Below are 16,651 nucleotides of genomic sequence, written 5' to 3'. Positions count from 1 at the left end.
GGAACTGGATCGAGATTGGATGTGGTAGAGGGGAGGAAGAGGGGGCAACACGTGGATGGGCGCAGGACGCAACCAATCGGTTTCCTCTTCAGCAGAATGCTCATTACCACCAATTTGTGGGGGCCACCGAGGTGCGGTGGAAAAGCAGATCTGCACTGAGAACAATACACTGTCGAACTCCGTAATTCGGGATTGGTTACTAAATCAAGGCAAGCCGGTTGGCCAGCCCGCACGGATTTCATGCCGTGCAAATGGCGCTGTGATCATGGTTCCAGCTAAAAATTAAATGCACGTCCCGCGGCTCCTTCTTCTCATCATTCTCTTCCTCTCCTCTTCATCGTCTTTGCTCCTTCTCTTTCGCTGCTCATCCTCGTCTTGCCCCTCGCCATAGTTTTATGATATATGGTCACAGGGGCGGGCCAATTTCGAGGCACTTACAACGTTCGGGGTGTTGGTAATTATAGGACTTTATGTCTGGAAGTTTCTTTATGATGGCTTTTACTTTCAAGCGCATTTCAAGGCACGTTAGCGTTGCTGCGGCATAGACATCTTGTTCGCATATTGACCATACATAGGTTTTAGTATTCGCTGTACGAAAGGCTGTCTGAATAATGAGAAATCATCATTTTTTAAGCAGAGTATTCCTCTTAAGGAATCTGTTTTTTTGCTGAACGCTGGGATTGGAACGCGACTACGGGGCAGCGGAGTCCCAAACCCAGGGATGCATTTGCAGTGTGGCTTTTCGGAATACGGCGTTGACGCGCTGCGGCCACACCAGCCATCTCTTCTTCTTGCCGTCGCTTCCGCTTTCTGTTCTTTTTCCTCGTGGTTTTCAACTGACAAGATGGCTCCTACCGTAAGTGCTCCGAAATATGAGTTTCGCGACTGGCTACCGGCGCCCGGGAGCTCCAAGTTGTGTAACTCTGCAGCGCAATGCCCTGGGCGGTGGCCAGCAGCGAAATATTTCATTTGTCGAATGCGTGTGTGATTTTTGTTGCTTTTTTTTCGGTGGGCGTGCAGGCCAAGACCAACAAGGGTGATACCAAGACCGCTGCTGCCAAGCCAGCGGAGAAGAAGGCCGCTCCCGCAGCCGCCGCCGCCAAGGGCAAGGTGGAGAAGCCGAAGGCTGAGGCCGCCAAGCCCGCAGCCGCCGCGGCCAAGAACGTGAAGAAGGCGCCGGAGGCGGCCAAGGATGTGAAGGCAGCCGCCGCTGCTGCCAAGCCCGCGGCAGCTAAGCCCGCAGCTGCCAAGCCCACCGCCGCTGCCAAGGATGCCGGAAAGAAGGCTCCCGCTGCGGCTCCCAAGAAGGACGCCAAGGCTGCCGCTGCTCCGGCTGCCGCCAAGGCTGCTCCGGCCAAGAAGGCTGCCTCCACTCCTGCTGCCGCTCCCCCAGCAAAGAAGGCTGCTCCCGCTAAGGCCGCAGCCCCGGCTGCTGCTGCTCCCGCTCCGGCTGCAGCTGCTCCTGCTGTCGCTAAGCCTGCGCCTAAGCCGAAGGCCAAGGCTGCCCCAGCTCCCAGCAAGGTAGTCAAGAAGAACGTGCTGCGTGGCAAGGGACAGAAGAAGAAGAAGGTATCGCTGCGCTTCACCATCGACTGCACCAACATTGCTGAGGATAGCATCATGGATGTGGCCGACTTCGTAAGTACCTGGGGTACACAGATGATCACAAATCTCACCGCTCAGTATCAAGCACTGGTTACAATCTGTCGTTGCTTTCAAGATGTTATGGGGGATGTATTGCCCATTAGTATTGTTCACTTTCTATGGTAAAAGTGGATCTCCACCATTTGAAAACATCCAAGACACGTCTGGACGGCAGTCCATAAGAACAATCTATTTCTCCCAAAACATCTGAACGCATTAACCAGATGACCATCGAAATCAGTATAGTCTTACCTCACCAAGCTTTCCACTGCCCTCCAAGTTAACCAGGGGCTCTGGATAAAAAGTGTGGTTATAGTGAACTCACTCCATTTGGCGATAAACTGCCAGCGGACTTTCCCGTGCCGCCGGCGGTTAACAACTTCTGGAACAACGCTAAATGTAGAAGATAGTCATAGGAAGGGTAGTAGGTGTCCGTTCCGTCTTAAACCAAGTCGAATTTTTCGCTGCCTCATGCGGGCACACGCGTTTCTTCGCAGCGCCTCCCAATCGCGCTTGTAGTCAAGGGGCTCTGGGCACTGCACAACGGGGTAGCCACTGACCGCCAGTGACCTGGCACTGGCCAGTGGTGCAACCGTCTGTGAACAGCGTCAAGCCGTGCTATGTGTACCGCCACGTGGTGGGCCCTGGGTTGAGTGCGACCACATCCGTGGCGCCTCAGGCCAAAATTCATAGTGCGCCCTGCTCACAGTGCCCGCTTTTTCGTGGCACTGCAGGTTTTCCCTACTAGTAGCAGTTAGCATTAGGTGTTTCTTTCAAATGCCAAGTGATAAGCCAACCGACTAAGTACCCGCTAGTGGGCAAAACGAGTGCGCTAAACGCGCGTCTCAGCAGGGCGCTGACTAGTTCAAGTGTCGCCTACGTCACAGGATCAGGTAACTACAATCTAATGCTGCATTCACAAACGGGTAAAGGAACCACTGGGGGAAAGGTACATGGTCGCATGCTTTCGACTAAGTCAATTGACTGGAAAACCCCTTAAGGAGTTTCCTTTACTGGCACGCCGTTCGATCAGAACCGCACCTATTGGTTCCATGACCCCCTTCATTGGTCATCTATCACCTAGATAAATCTATTTTACAGGCCACGCCGATTTGCCGTCAGAGAGTGAGCTTTATGCGTCGCTCTGATGGCAGTGTACTCAGTGGCAGAGCAAAAAATTGGTCACTCTTCTTTATTTGGGCTCTCTGTTCTACACACTCGACTCTTAGCCTTAACAAAGAAAGAGACATTTAGCCCAGCTTACCGCTAGCAGGAGCTGCCCCAAAGATCCAGCCCAGTCCAAGCTGAACTAACCAGGAATACCCTCTCTATTCCGCCCGCAGGAGAAGTACATCAAGGCCCGCCTTAAGGTCAACGGCAAGGTGAACAACCTGGGCAACAACGTCACCTTCGAGCGCTCCAAGCTGAAGCTCATTGTCAGCTCCGACGTGCACTTCTCCAAGGCATACCTTAAGTACTTGACCAAGAAGTACCTGAAGAAGAACAGCCTGCGCGACTGGATCCGCGTGGTGGCCAACGAAAAGGACTCGTACGAGCTGCGCTACTTCAGAATCAGCTCCAACGACGATGAGGACGACGATGCCGAGTAAAGATGTAGCCGATCCATTCAGTGGAATCACTAGGTTTACATTGGTTTTTATTATACATTTCACGTCTTCAAGCGGCGTGTTTTTATAAGCTAACAGCAAGATGTGAACTCATGAAAAAAAGAAAACTTCGGGCTAGCCTCAATAAAACAATTGTGTGTGAACCTTACGACCCCAAGTCATTTTTATTGGTAGTACAAATCCATCTGGAAGAAAGAGCCTATTCAATGGCGATTTATTTCGCTTGAAAAGATTCGGGTAAAACCATTGAAAAAGCTTTGCCTTTAAAGACATTTAGTTGTGGGCATGTAATGTAGTCATATATTTAGACATTTCGCCAACAAATCCGATATCCCCGTCTCGCTTTTTTACGTGATCGGTTGCTGCTCTTTGTTGAAAGAGTGATGAATACTATGTGCATCATTTAATTGTTTATAGTATCTTGTCATGCACTTAGTGAACACTACTTATAACTTAGAAAGACGGACAGTATATTTATGTAAAGCCAGTCAGGTAAATTGTATCCAATCGAATTAGAAGTCTATAGACCATTAATAAAGATGTGTGGATGGGTGCTCTTGTCAGCTGCCTACTTTCAGGGCATCCGAGAGTTTACAAATTTAACTAGCTGCAAAGCGCAGTACGTTAGTCCGTCTGTGGTTACGAAAGCATGGGGTCTAGAATAGTCCGAACCACTGGTGTGCTCATCGTTATGCAAGCGAACCATTAACTAGTCAGCTTCCCATTCCGTTTAGGCGTGTGCATCGTGGGCACCGGCCAGGCGAAATGAAACTCATACGTGGCGGGTGCTGTGGGTGTAGGCGAAAGCTTTTATTTTATTCAACAATTGGGGAGTGCAACAAATACGTTTGCTCACAGCAATACAAAAACAAGCAACAATTACGCTAACAAGTCTAGAAAAATACACACTTTTAGTGGGAACTTACATTCAGGTTGTCTTTCTTCAGAAGGCTTTTGAGTTGGGTTTGCACATAGGGCTATATAAATACAGAGGTGGTCAAAAGTATTTACACAACGAGCTTTTTTTTCAATTAGTTGACAATTGAAAAAAAAGCTCGTTGTGTAAATACTTTTGACCACCTCTGTATATATATATATGTATGTATGTAGTTGCCGAGATATTCGAGCGTTTGCTTTGATTTCGAGCACACTGGGATGGGTCCGGGATCAGTATAACAATCACAATTGAAGGCCAAATTGGAAAAGGGGGACTATTTATGGGGAAGCCGAACTGGGAAGCCAGCTTGTTTATGCACGAATACTGTAGTCGGAGATGGTACGGCATAATTCAAGAGTTTTTGTCCAATTAGCGCCTGGAATTATAGATGTTGGCCAGCGCAAATAAACCATGCGCGCCAAGGCCACAACAGCTGGGGAGGAAGGTACAGTAGGTAGTAGGGTAATTGAGTTGGTGCACAGTGGAACGTTCCAGAAGCATGGTCTCTAGAAGCCAGCGAGCCACTTGGCCACCATTCCGCTCATAAGGACGAGCAGAAGGCTCCGCATGGTCAATCCTTCCAAGGCCCGAGCTCCGCCGGTGTGGGAGCGAACGGATGCCTGGATTGGAGGAGCGACATCCTGCGCCTGCTGCACTTGCTGCACCTGCTGCGATCCTGGTTGATCAGCGGCCATGGGCGCCAGTGGTGCTGGACCCTCGCCGGCGGAAGCAGCTGGTGGCGGGGGTGCCGGGTAGCAGGCAATCTTCTCCACCTCTATCATCTTGGTGCTGTCAGCCGGATCCGTTTCGTTTACCTTTGTGGGCACACAAATAATGCCGCCAGGCGGTGGGGGTGCAGCTGCGTCCGGTGCGGTCATGTTGGAGGTCTCTGGATTAAAGGGCATTGCGGGAATTGGTGCCATGGGTACGGCTGGCTGTTGGGCATCTTGGGTCGCGTTGGAAGGGGGAACTGGGGCCACTGGAACTGCTCCCGGAGCAGCAGCCACACCTGCTGCGTTTATCACAGTGGTGCCATCGCTGGCATTCACTGGCACGCCGTTGTTAATGATGATTATGCGATCCTGACCAGCAGCTGGAGCTGCGGCAACCGGCTGCGAGGAGGAACTGCCACCCGAGGGCGTGAGGGCGTGACCCAGCAGAGCACCGCCCAAGCCGCCAGCAAGCAGTCCAGTTCCTGCGAAGAAATTAAACATTGAAGCTCAAAAACAGGTGTGTGACTAAAACAACAAGCGTGAACACGATTTAGGTGAGCACCTAAAGCAAACATGACTCAGCAACAGAAGATTGGAGCAGGGGATCGTGATACACTGCGTGTTAGACGTCTCTTAGTTATCTTACCGAAGCCCAAGCCAGAGGAGGACTGTTGTGGTGGTGCAGAATAATAGGTAGCTCCGGGCGGCAAAGCAGATCCCGCCTGGTAGTAGGTGGCCCCCGGGGGCGGAGCAGCAGCTGGGTGATAGCCACCGCCCATGGGGACATGGCCGGCGGACGGGTAGTACGTAGCTCCAGCGGGGATATTGGGGGAATAGCCATTGCCGTGTCCTGCAGCCGGGTAGTAGGTGGCTCCAGCTGGCACTCCCGAATACTGCGGCTGATGGACATTCGATCCGGTGGCGGCTCCATAGTTGGGAGGAGCTGCTCCGTAGTTGGGGGCATGGTAGGCTGGCGGCGGCTCGTGCATGTTAGGTCGTGCTCCTCCGGCGGGGTTGGAAGCGGAGTAGGCGGGCGGCGGACCCTGCGGCACATTCCAACCTGGTTGAGGGGCGGAGCCTGGGGACCCTGATGATCCCGCGGCCATTGGTCGATTCGGCTGCGAGTTGTAGTTGGGGTAACTCAGTTTGGCGACATCTGCATGAGAGTTGCCGGCGGCGTGGCCATTTGTGTTGTAGCTGGGCTGCGTCACGTGACCGTAGTTGGAGGAGCTGGACGAGGAGGAGGTCTTCCGCTGGTTGCCCTGGTTACGCCGGGCGTCCACAACATTGTCGCCGCCGTGCGTCAATAACAAGGCAAACACCGCCCAGGCCACAAAGGCGAAATGGGAACAGGCGCCACCGCTGGAGGCCATCATGTGATCCGGATTAGTGCTTCACCCTTAGACGAGTGGAGACGAGACTGCAGAAATGTCAAACACGGCAAATACGTCAAGCGCAGATCATCGGTCACTGATGTGCATGCTAATTACCGAAACCCGTTTTGGATGCTTCTGATCGTTTTCAGCTGCTTGCGTAGCTTGTCCGCAAAACAAGTTTTTTAATTGGTAAAAACTGTTATTTGATTTCACTTTTTGTTGTGTGACCAGGCTGGAGAAGGTGCAAAATACTAGCCGGTATGTGTCTTCACTAGACATTTAGCGAATACATGCACCGTCCACGGCATTTTCGGGCTGCAAAGCGACAGCATTTTTCAGTGTCCAATTGCCAAGTTCCCTGGTTTCAGACACCAGGCGAATAGAAACCGTAGCAAGTGCCAGACGACCGGTCAAATTTAAGTAAAACAGATTATCCTTTTCAAGATGGCGGGGACATACGTTTTCCAGTCACCCCATTCCACCAATAGGAAGCCAGCGATGGGGAAAAACCGTTAGATCTTTCAGGATGACTGCCCTATGCGCCTTTCCAGTCAGCAGCAACACCATGTCAGCCTGCCACGTACGGAAATTTTTGTTCGCCTGGTGTTTTGCCACTGAGAATTCACAAATTTCTGATGAGGCCAGGCAACATTTTTCCCAGTCAAGTGACAACTTTCGGTTCCCAGCCACTAGGCCAACAGAATCTCTAGCAAGCTGGCAGCCCTTTCGATCTTTCCAGCTACCAATTACTCAATAGGAAAACAGCACAACCGTTACTTCGGAACGGAGCGCACACCAGTGATGAGCAGCCTAGTTGTTCTTGATGTTCGTGTCACGATAGGCACGAAAGTCCCCTGTATTACATGGGTGGGGGTGCCGAAATTAAGAGGCACGCGGGCATCACTATGAAAGCGCTTATTAGACTGATCAGCTGACTGTTTGGCATGCGGTAATCTTTTTGCGCGCCTGGTGCCGTATATCAAAAACTTTTGCAATTTGATTGCACGAGAAAGATCGTTATTCCGTCTGCTGCAGCATAAATATACATTTTAAGTTTATATATGGTAAATTAAAATAATTTCTAAAAATATCATTGATTATTTATTTTAAACACAAAGTAAAAATACCATTAAAAATTTTTACATTTACATTGCTTTGATCGCGACTAATAGACTAACTAAATAGTATATAATAAAAAAAAACAAATTAGGCGCTTGCCACTTGAGGATTTAAGGACTAGGAGTAGTTGTGCAGCAGGTAATCGTAAGAGTACTCGAAGACCAGCAGAAGAATAGCTCCACCTGGGCCCAAACGCATAATCTTCGGAACGAGTCCTTTGTACAGCGCCCGGAATCCTTCCTCGCGGTAGACGATGCCCATGGAGCTGAAGGTTCCTCGGTATTTTATCTGTCCGGGGACTGGTTGCGGTCCCTGGATGCGTGACTTGGCCACGTCGAAGGGGATGTTGACGAAGCAGGCCAGAGTGCCGGCCAGGAAGCCGATGGCCACCTTGCGCAGAAACTCCAAATGGCTCTCCTTGTACTCGGGCACCACGTTCTTCACGCTGTGGTAGAACCCGAAGTACACCATGTTGAAGACTCCATTGCGTCCCATGGTGGCGGTGATGCCCTTGTTGAGGCCGCTGAAGCCCAATCCGTCCCGCTGTATGATACCCTTGGCTACGGCGAATGTGCTGAGCATCTTTTTCTGGCGATCAGCCTGCTGCGCCACCTTGACCACCTCGAAGGGATTCACGGCGATGGCCTCCAGTGTGCCGGCTGTCAGTCCAGCCAGAGAAAAGGTTAGCGGCGTGGGAGTAGGCGAGCCGAATTGAAAGAGCGGCTTCGTCTGCTCAAACACCAGGAACTTGATGGCCCGCTTGGGCGTCTCGGCCAGGATTGGCGGCATAATGCCCTTCCAGTAGGAGGAGATGCCCTCGTGGCGGTACATCTTGGCGAAGCAATCGAAGACGCCATTGTAGTGCAGCTAGAAATTGGGAATATATGCAGAAGATAAATATAAGTGGAATATATGACCATCATAAGTTATTTACTACTAATATTAAAAACACTGATTGGCACAACACCTACTCGAAACCACTCAAGTCTCCACTGGACTGCAAGTATTTATTTGTGTTCGCAAAACTGGAAGTGTGTTAACTGTGTGCTTTGTTCCACTTTGTGCTATTTTCCCTCTTGTCGCCAGCTAGTCCCCCCATCCCCCACCACCCCCTTCCGACACTTTCTTCGACTATTTGCTTTCATTTGTACTCGTAAATTTGCTAAATCATCATGTCGCGACGACCAGAAGATGCAGAAGAAAATGAAAATGTTTTGTGATATTATTTTGCTGGGGTCTTCACACCAAATGTTTTTAGGAATCGTGTATCGTCCCACAACTGGGTAGCACTAGATCTTTCCTTCTTTCCTCTTGTTTGGTAATTTCTTTGAGCCACCATATACATTTTCCCAAAAATGATTCTTTGTCTTATCTTAAGGTGTTCTAAGCACAAAGCCCAAAGATCTCCGAAAGCAGCAGCCAACACCCGAAATCCAGATTAGATAGGTTGTGGAGCTGGTCTAGCTTAGCAGCTAAAACAACCGAAATGAAGTTGTAACTAGGCTCCCTGCAGCTAGCCCCACGTTAGTATCCCTCACACGTGCCGAGTGTCTGCTATCGGCGCATAATTTTGATGGCGATTGGGGATGTATGTATGGCCTGTCATGTATTTATATATATATATGTACGTAAATATGTTCTTCACTCGACTGATAAGCTTATTACGAGAGAGCGGCGATTTGCTTCGACTGCTGATAAATGTGGATGGTGGTTCGCCCCTTTCCTTCGCAAGAGAAATGCAAACACAGAGGGAGCCAGCTCACAATAGAGAAATTGGAGAGAACTTGTCTGCGACCTTGCTTTGCCCTTATCCAAAAAGAAGGCCCCAGCGCAAAAGAAAACAAAAACAAGCCACAGCTGATGGACGAAGAAATAGATACCATTTGTCTATATCTTTGTGGTAACCGCTTAAGATCTTGTTGTGATTACCAGCTATAGAGGAACCCACCTCACTTAGATTGTGTGTGTGTGTGTCATTTGATGCAAGGCAATAGGATTTAAAATAATTCCATGAGGTATAGAAATACGACCATGTGTGAATAGAACACACATATGTACATACATAAGCTAATTGAGCCTAATTTATAATTTCGGGCGTGTCAGTTTTGGTTTGTTTTTAACTTCATAGCATTCGCAACTATCTGGCAAACTTATTTGCCTCTCTGAACACTCACCTCACCAAGAGCAGCGGCATTCGGCGCCGGAGTGGCCTGGATCTGGATGCGGGTCTTGACTACATCGAGTGGTTGCATGATGCAGACCTCCAGGAATCCGGCCGAGCCGCCGGCTAAAACCTGAAAGGCGGCGCGCTTGGCGTGCGAAATATCGTTCTGCTGTCCGGCCATCCTTGCGACGCTACTGCTACTACTGGATCCAAGCACCCCACCCACACTGGAAAACTGCTGCCCAGAACAATCGAGTGCTGGAACTTCAGTCAGAGCCGATTGCGACGGGTACGTCAGGCGAAAAAAAATTGGGCACAGCTAGAACACTACGGGTCAACAACCGCCACAACCGCCACCGCTCGCTTCGAGAACGCAATTCGCACTGAGCTCGAGGTTGAGGCAGCTGCTTGTGTTCCAGAAGAAAAAGCCACACTGAAAAAAAGCATTTATATCAATTCGATGTTAAGAAAAAGTTCTTTCTTTCTCGTTGATTATAAAATCTGTAAGCAGTATTGGCGGTGTAGTAGTGGCATTGAGTAAAGTCAGTCACTCTACAGTACTATTTATTTCCAGTGCAGTGAGGGAGGGGCCGAACCGGGGGACGCGGCTAAGCTTTCGCTGGTTATGTATTGAATGGGATTACGAGTCCCAGAGAGCCACGCGTGCTGGAAAGACTCCATAGCTGAGTTTGCTCGTTCAGATCGTGAGATCGTGTAGGAGCTTTGCCTCGTGCGTGCTCGCCTTTGCAGATTTGCGATCTCAGCCAGCAGAAAGCTCAAAAAATGGGATACAATAAACAAAGCTCTTTTCAGCCTACAGAGGTGGTCAAAAGTATTTACACAACGAGCTTTTTTTTCAATTAGTTGACAATTGAAAAAAAAGCTCGTTGTGTAAATACTTTTGACCACCTCTGTAAGATTCAATCGGGTTCTCTATCGTTCAATATTCATCAGATGTTTCTCCGAAATTGTACTTGCATTTGGCACTAGAATTGAAAACGGTTCGTAGACGCTACGAGTCGGAAGGGCCGGAAAATACATACATATATTGCTGAAAGATTCCAATACTTAACATTGTGGCTAAATAGTATTTCTCAGTGTCCACTTGTGCCAAGTAGAACATGTACTATTTAATGGCAGCTGTGCTAAGCCCATGTTTGCAGACTCAGAGAAGGGATTTTATGGTTTAAATAGAAACGAACTTACATAGCTACGGTAAAACCAAACTAGAGACTCTAGCACAACCATTAGGTTGTTACCTGTGCATCACATTAATGATGTCCCTCGCCTATGTTAAATGCGCTCCAAAGAGAAGGAGCCTCACAATGGACAAACAAATCGTTTGACATCTTGTGCCTCTTGATTGGTTTATTGTTCATAGCTCACGGCACACCGTACATCAATCAGAGATACAAGATACGACCTCCAGATTGAGGACAACTTTCATTTACATAAAATGCATTCTATGCCGAAACTGATAGAACAAATTGCCGGTGTCAAAAATAATTCTCCCGTCTCCAAATCTTTGTGATTTAGATGGTTTTCCTCTGCGTCTGTGGCTTTGTCTGTCTGCTTTTTTATGATTGTCCAAATATTTCTGACTGTTAATTATGGGCACGAGTTGGCGTGATGTACAGCCTGGGTGGATAGACCGGGGATGTGTGGAATTTATAACATACGAGAAAAAATTTCAAAATTGTAGAGGCCATTAAAAGCGAATTAATCCAGGCCAGAAATCGTACTGGAAACTGCCCCAACTCTGACCCAATAATGCTTTCAAGTCACGCAAGCAGGATCATCATGAATGGATCGATCGAAAAACTATTTTCGATTCACTACGCCCGGAAAACTTCTCGCCTTTCCACCCGGCTGGAGATCACACACAGTTCTTATAGGGTACCCTCACCGCCTCGAAAACAAAGCTTCTCTCCGACCGCAATTAGTACTAGTTTTACAGGCGCAACATGTAGAATGCCACATGCAAGCGCCGATTGATCGATCAAAGCCGCGATATACGCGGCTAATCAATCATTTTTCCATTTCCCATTTTCATTTTAAGACGGCTGCAGCTCCAAAGTGAGAACTCACGACCGCCTGCAGCTGTCCGTTCGGCAAAGGCTATTAACCCCGTTTCTTACTCAGAATGTTCCACTTGTTGCACACTTGTGGCCCTTGAGAAACAAGAACAAGTTGGCCCAGAATAGGCAACGGTCAAAACAAAAACTGAGCTCTGCACGGGAAAAAAATTGATATGATATTATCAAAACGAATTTCGATATTCGGGAAATTTGTATTTTTCGTAACACCGAAAGCGTTCAGATATCTCCAATATAATTTCACTTGATCCTTAGCATTTTTATCCGTGTGGAGCCCCGCGAAGGCAAGGTCTTCTCTGCTAGCCGAGAAGAATACCCGAAAAAGCACTTCCACTGCGATGCTCTTTCCGAGACCCGGAGCATGCAGGCCGCCACAACAATGGGAATCGGCTAAGAGTGTTTTGATTAATGCCAGTTTTGACAGCTGATAGGACATGATGGTGGAGATGGAAAATAGCTGGCTCCATTGATGCTGAAGCCCAGCTGGCAGCTGTCTAACCAGACTCTCAAGGGCTTGACAAGTGATCAGACTATTGAGATGCCTTTTCCCGTTCCTCCTAGAGTAAAAGCGTGTTCCTTCCGCCTAACGCCATAATGCTTAAAGATTTTGTAAATATTATTATATTATATTATTATATTATGTTAGTATGTTATTATATTATTATGTACATAGTACTTGATTATATTTTGGACCTACATTAAGTGACCCACAACATGCTCGGCTTACTTAGTGGCCCACTCAGAACGAGTTGTGCGATTTTCGCCCAAAACGAAAGTTAGTTACACAATCGGCGCAACCCGATTCCAAGAGCCCAACATCAACACTATAAAGTGACGGATTTGGAGTGGCTAGCTGACCATTTCACAGTCACATGTCGTACTAAATGGAGGTGCCTTGGATTATTGTTTCTCTTTGGACTAGAGCTGTCTGGGGACAAAGTTATTTGGCGGGCGAGCATCGTCCACTTTGGATCCTGGAGGATGGGCTAGCCAAAAGGCACAGACAGAATCGCCCAGAAGCCGACTATGAAACCACCACTAGGATTCCTGCTGCGCTGATGGTCAGAAGGCAGGGAAGAGGTGGTGGTCAGGAGGAGGAATCCGGCTCCATTACTTTTCTTGTTAGACATGACGATCGGGATGCTCCTTCTGCGCCGCCCCCAATACTGCCCTCCTTGCCTAAGCGACGCTTTATGATGCCCCACCGTCTCCAGCTGCCCCATCGGTACGTACAACCCGTTCAAAAAACCAGAAGCCAGCGGCGGGGAGAACGTCGCCAGCTGCCCGTTTTCGATAATGGGCCCGGGGAGAATTCCCTGCAACTGGGTATGGGCAACTACCCCGTTTTCGTGTACAATGGAACCAGGGGAGAACTGATTCTCAACACCATGCTAAGCAGGAGGCGTTATCCCATGCAGGAACCAGTTCCAGGCCAAGTTCTCTATCCACCATCGACCCCCATGTTTCGTCCAAAACCGATTGTAGAGCGATTCCGCTTCCCAGGACAACGGGAGATCAAGAACCTGACTTTAATTCCCTTTTATGCGCAAGAGGCCATCAGTGATCCAACCCTAACTAGCACATCCACTCAAGCACCCACCACCTCCACCACGCCCATGCCATTACCCTACGAGACACAGCTGCCCAGAATCGAGGGAATGCTAACGCTGGGAAAGCGAAAGAGAAAGAAGGCCAAGCAATATGAGGCCTTTCATTCCCCTCAAGATGTGATGCAATGGCAGACAGTCCTGCGACGATATACTGGTCACAACGACAATCATCGGCATCACTCCAGTGAGGAAGTGGAGCCGGAGGAGCAGAAGGAGTTGGGAGATCTAAGCGATGGTGTGGAAGAGGAGCTCGATGAACAAGACTGGCTAACATCACAGGAAGCCGAAACAGAGGTGGAACTACCTCCCGAGCCAACAGAAACGTCTACCGCCAGCAGCAGTGAGCCCTTCCAGATCGTCTACATCGATGAGAGTCTGGAACGACCAACCATCGAAACTCTGAGTCCCACTACGCCGCCAACACCATTGCGACATAGCTCTCGATATGCCCTCAAAAATAAGTACTATGCATTTCCAGTATATACCCTGGGTAAACTGCTCCAGCCCAAAACACAGAATCCATCCAAGAATCTACTAGAGAAAAGCGATCGCTCGGCAAGAAGCTCCTTGGAAAGAGAGCCTAGTACCTGGTTTATACTGAATTCACGGTTAGTTGAGAGTCGCTGCTTCCTCTTAAATATTCAATTTATATTTTTTACTTATTTTATCCCTCTTGAATTTCAGCTACAAGGGACCATACCATCGATCACATGGAACAGACAATCAGACCAAATACTACACATCCAAGTACATAGAGAACGGCTTTAGACCTCGGAGATAGTACAAATAATTAGATGTTAATAACTGATAACTATCAAGAATAGTTTTTGGGGTGACAAAGAAGACACCCAAGAGATTACAGAACACAGTGCTCCGAAATGATCATTAACGCCTCTATCCATAAATAAAGCCTTCAGAAAAAGCCATGAGACAATTTAGATTATAATGCCTAGATTGTTGCCTGGTGGAACCGTTTTACGACCGATAAAGGGCAGTCATTCATGTTTGGGGTCAAAAGAGATCCCGAGCTCTGAAAAGGCGGTCGTAAATTGGAAAGTGAATAATAGGGACCACTTTATTGAGCGACCTATAGTTGCATAACCCAACGTGCGAATCGGACGGGTGAGCTAAAGCCATTGCCTGACCCAAATTCCAGAATCCAATACACGGAAAATAAGAAAGGAAAACAAAATTTGAATGTGTTAAAAAGCAAGGCAGGGCAAAGAAGAAAAGTCATCAACAAATGTTTATGGCCAATGGAATAGATGCGGCTCTTTCAAAAACGCAGCCCTCCTTTCCACGTCGGTGGATCCATCATTCATTCAACCACTTTATCAATGATGTACCTCTCCAGGTTGTTCGCCCCGTCATTATTATTATAGATTTCCCAGCTTAGTTTTCGCTTTGCAGACTGCAATTAATTTTCTCGTTGTTCTACAAGGGGTCCCCACTTCTCACTCCGAACTCAGAGCTCCCCATTCCCCCGTTTTCTTGACTGGGGAAAAACCTGCTCCATGTCGGCGTTTCTGTTCTGACCAGCATTGCCATGGGCCACACAATCGATCCCAACCGATTTTCCAATCTGTTTTGGGCTATAAAAGCTCGGACCGTCACTCTTTTTGGGCTTAGAACAAAGGCGACTGCGCACGCGAGTGGTTTATTTAAGTTTGCTCAATCCTTCATAAATTTGTTCATTCCTTCCCAAGGATAAAGGGAAATTTCCTCATAAAATCGTATTTTGCACATAGCTATGAGGCTAAGTTTTGTGGTATGTGAAAAAAGGATTTACTTGCCTACATCGAAATTTTAATACAAGATTAAATGTTTAATCTTAAAAATTATTTTAAAATTTTTTTTATATACAAGTGAATGTTATCGGTGATAAATGCAATAAATATGTTCATGGTCAATTTTGAAAAAATAATTTTATGGACGAAGATAGTACAATATATGAACATATGATTCTAAACAATTTGAGTAAATCTAACTTTGACTTTTAAACCAATATTATTTTTGGATTGTAATACCTAGCCAATGGCATTTAATAAGGAATTAAAAAACTCACCCATTCTCCTTTTCCCGTTAGATTACTCTTATCCTGGCAGGTTCCCGACTGTCCAACGCTTTCTGGTGGCCAAAGACAACAACGTAAGTAAATTAAGCTGCCGAATTGCCCAATTAAATCTCACCTGCATCGTATCCATAGGGAAACCAGGGAACCGAGTGGCGGCCAAATTCTCCAGCAAATTCCGCTCACCTATTTCCGCACATACACTTATCAGCCATTGGCTCCTGCGTTCTATGGATTTGGAGCTGCTCAGACGCCTTTGCTGCCTGGTGCTCAGTACGATCCATATGGGATGACCAGTTACGCTGCTGCCAGACGACATGACTCTGTTTCCAGGCAAGAAGTGACTGCTCCGGCGGAGTTGAACAACGCGCCGAGTAGCTCTCGGACCACCAGCACCACACCCGCGCCAACGACCACAACTACGACCACCACCACAACCACCACTCCGGCACCAACAACAAAAGCTAGTACTACTACCACCAGCACAACCCCACCACCAGTACCACCTCCGCCCCAGTCCACCAGTAGTAGTTTCTCCGAAGGATCCACGTCCAGCTTGCTGCGCTTCGGTGAATATCCCGCGTACAATCGCCGGGTAAGCAACCTCTACAACGCCAGGCCCCAATATCCATATCCGGACTACTTCAACTATCAGCCGCAGCAGCAGACTGTAGTATCGGAGCAAGGGGTCTCCAGTAACAGTCGCATCCAATTTGTTCCCTGCATGTGCCCCGTCAGTATGCCCAGTTTCGTGGCATCCTCGACAGCGTCCACATTGCCTCCGCAGCTGTCCACTTCCTCCACATCGTTCGTGTCCCAGCCGGCGGCACGTCACATCGAGGGACAGGAATTGGAAGCGGAAGCTGATGGCGAGACAGATAATGAGGGAGAGGAAGAGGACGAGGATGATGAACAGGGGCAGGAACAGGAGCAGGGCCAGAGCCAGAGTCACGGTCTGGAAGACGGTGCCACCAAGGCGCAGACAGAAGGACAGGATATAACTTCAGACAGTCCTATCTAGTTCAATTGGATGGTGCAGCAACAGCCTTCCATGTACAAAGGCCAATCCACGACTGACTTGTCACTAAAGGGGTGCCCTAGAGATCTTAAAACAAATATTAAAAACAAATGAAAAAACGATTAAAAATAATATTAGTAAGAATGCCAATTCAGGGATACTACAGCACATAAAAGTAAGCGTCTGCTGAAAATATTTTTTTTTTCAATATTTAATAAATATAATAATAAAGAAAATATTAAATAAATGTAGCAATAAATATCGAGAGCTTGTAA

General features: G+C 48.0%; 5 protein-coding genes across 6 annotated transcripts; 3 read left to right on the top strand and 2 right to left on the bottom strand.

Annotated features, from left to right (window-relative positions):
• Positions 1 to 752: 752 nt before the first annotated feature.
• LOC117146891 (60S ribosomal protein L22) lies at positions 753 to 3,347 on the top strand. The gene is made up of 3 exons (XM_033313489.1): positions 753 to 856; positions 1,021 to 1,638; positions 2,988 to 3,347. The coding sequence occupies exons 1-3, from the start codon at positions 845 to 847 to the stop codon at positions 3,252 to 3,254; spliced, it is 897 nt and encodes a 298-aa protein (XP_033169380.1). The 5' UTR covers positions 753 to 844; the 3' UTR covers positions 3,255 to 3,347.
• A 1,012-nt stretch (positions 3,348 to 4,359) lies between these two features.
• LOC117146889 (transcription initiation factor TFIID subunit 4) lies at positions 4,360 to 6,522 on the bottom strand. The gene is made up of 3 exons (XM_033313488.1): positions 6,413 to 6,522; positions 5,569 to 6,342; positions 4,360 to 5,404 (listed from the first exon to the last, which is right to left on the bottom strand). Exons 2-3 carry the CDS (start codon positions 6,296 to 6,298, stop codon positions 4,716 to 4,718), a joined length of 1,419 nt encoding a protein of 472 aa, XP_033169379.1. The 5' UTR covers positions 6,299 to 6,342; positions 6,413 to 6,522; the 3' UTR covers positions 4,360 to 4,715.
• An 854-nt stretch (positions 6,523 to 7,376) lies between these two features.
• Positions 7,377 to 15,497, bottom strand: LOC117147273 (mitochondrial 2-oxodicarboxylate carrier). 2 transcript variants are annotated; one of them, XM_033314106.1, is made up of 3 exons: positions 15,477 to 15,497; positions 15,353 to 15,414; positions 7,377 to 8,284 (listed from the first exon to the last, which is right to left on the bottom strand). In XM_033314106.1, exon 3 carries the CDS (start codon positions 8,246 to 8,248, stop codon positions 7,535 to 7,537), a length of 714 nt encoding a protein of 237 aa, XP_033169997.1. In that variant the 5' UTR covers positions 8,249 to 8,284; positions 15,353 to 15,414; positions 15,477 to 15,497; the 3' UTR covers positions 7,377 to 7,534. The 2 variants fall into 2 exon arrangements, with proteins under 2 accessions (XP_033169997.1, XP_033169995.1); XM_033314104.1 differs by lacking the exons at positions 15,353 to 15,414; positions 15,477 to 15,497 and adding an exon at positions 9,592 to 10,033.
• LOC117147271 lies at positions 12,494 to 14,068 on the top strand. Its single transcript, XM_033314102.1, has 2 exons — positions 12,494 to 13,895; positions 13,972 to 14,068. The coding sequence occupies exons 1-2, from the start codon at positions 12,562 to 12,564 to the stop codon at positions 14,066 to 14,068; spliced, it is 1,431 nt and encodes a 476-aa protein (XP_033169993.1). The 5' UTR covers positions 12,494 to 12,561.
• Positions 14,745 to 16,574, top strand: LOC117147272 (mucin-5AC). The gene is made up of 3 exons (XM_033314103.1): positions 14,745 to 15,055; positions 15,374 to 15,435; positions 15,494 to 16,574. The coding sequence occupies exons 1-3, from the start codon at positions 15,038 to 15,040 to the stop codon at positions 16,377 to 16,379; spliced, it is 966 nt and encodes a 321-aa protein (XP_033169994.1). The 5' UTR covers positions 14,745 to 15,037; the 3' UTR covers positions 16,380 to 16,574.
• Positions 16,575 to 16,651: the final 77 nt, after the last annotated feature.

Source organism: Drosophila mauritiana, chromosome X, assembly GCF_004382145.1.
Source record: "Drosophila mauritiana strain mau12 chromosome X, ASM438214v1, whole genome shotgun sequence".
NCBI lineage: Eukaryota > Metazoa > Arthropoda > Insecta > Diptera > Drosophilidae > Drosophila > Drosophila mauritiana.
The sequence above is the reverse complement of the archived record's forward strand: the minus strand, read 5'-3'. Positions and strand labels throughout refer to the sequence as shown.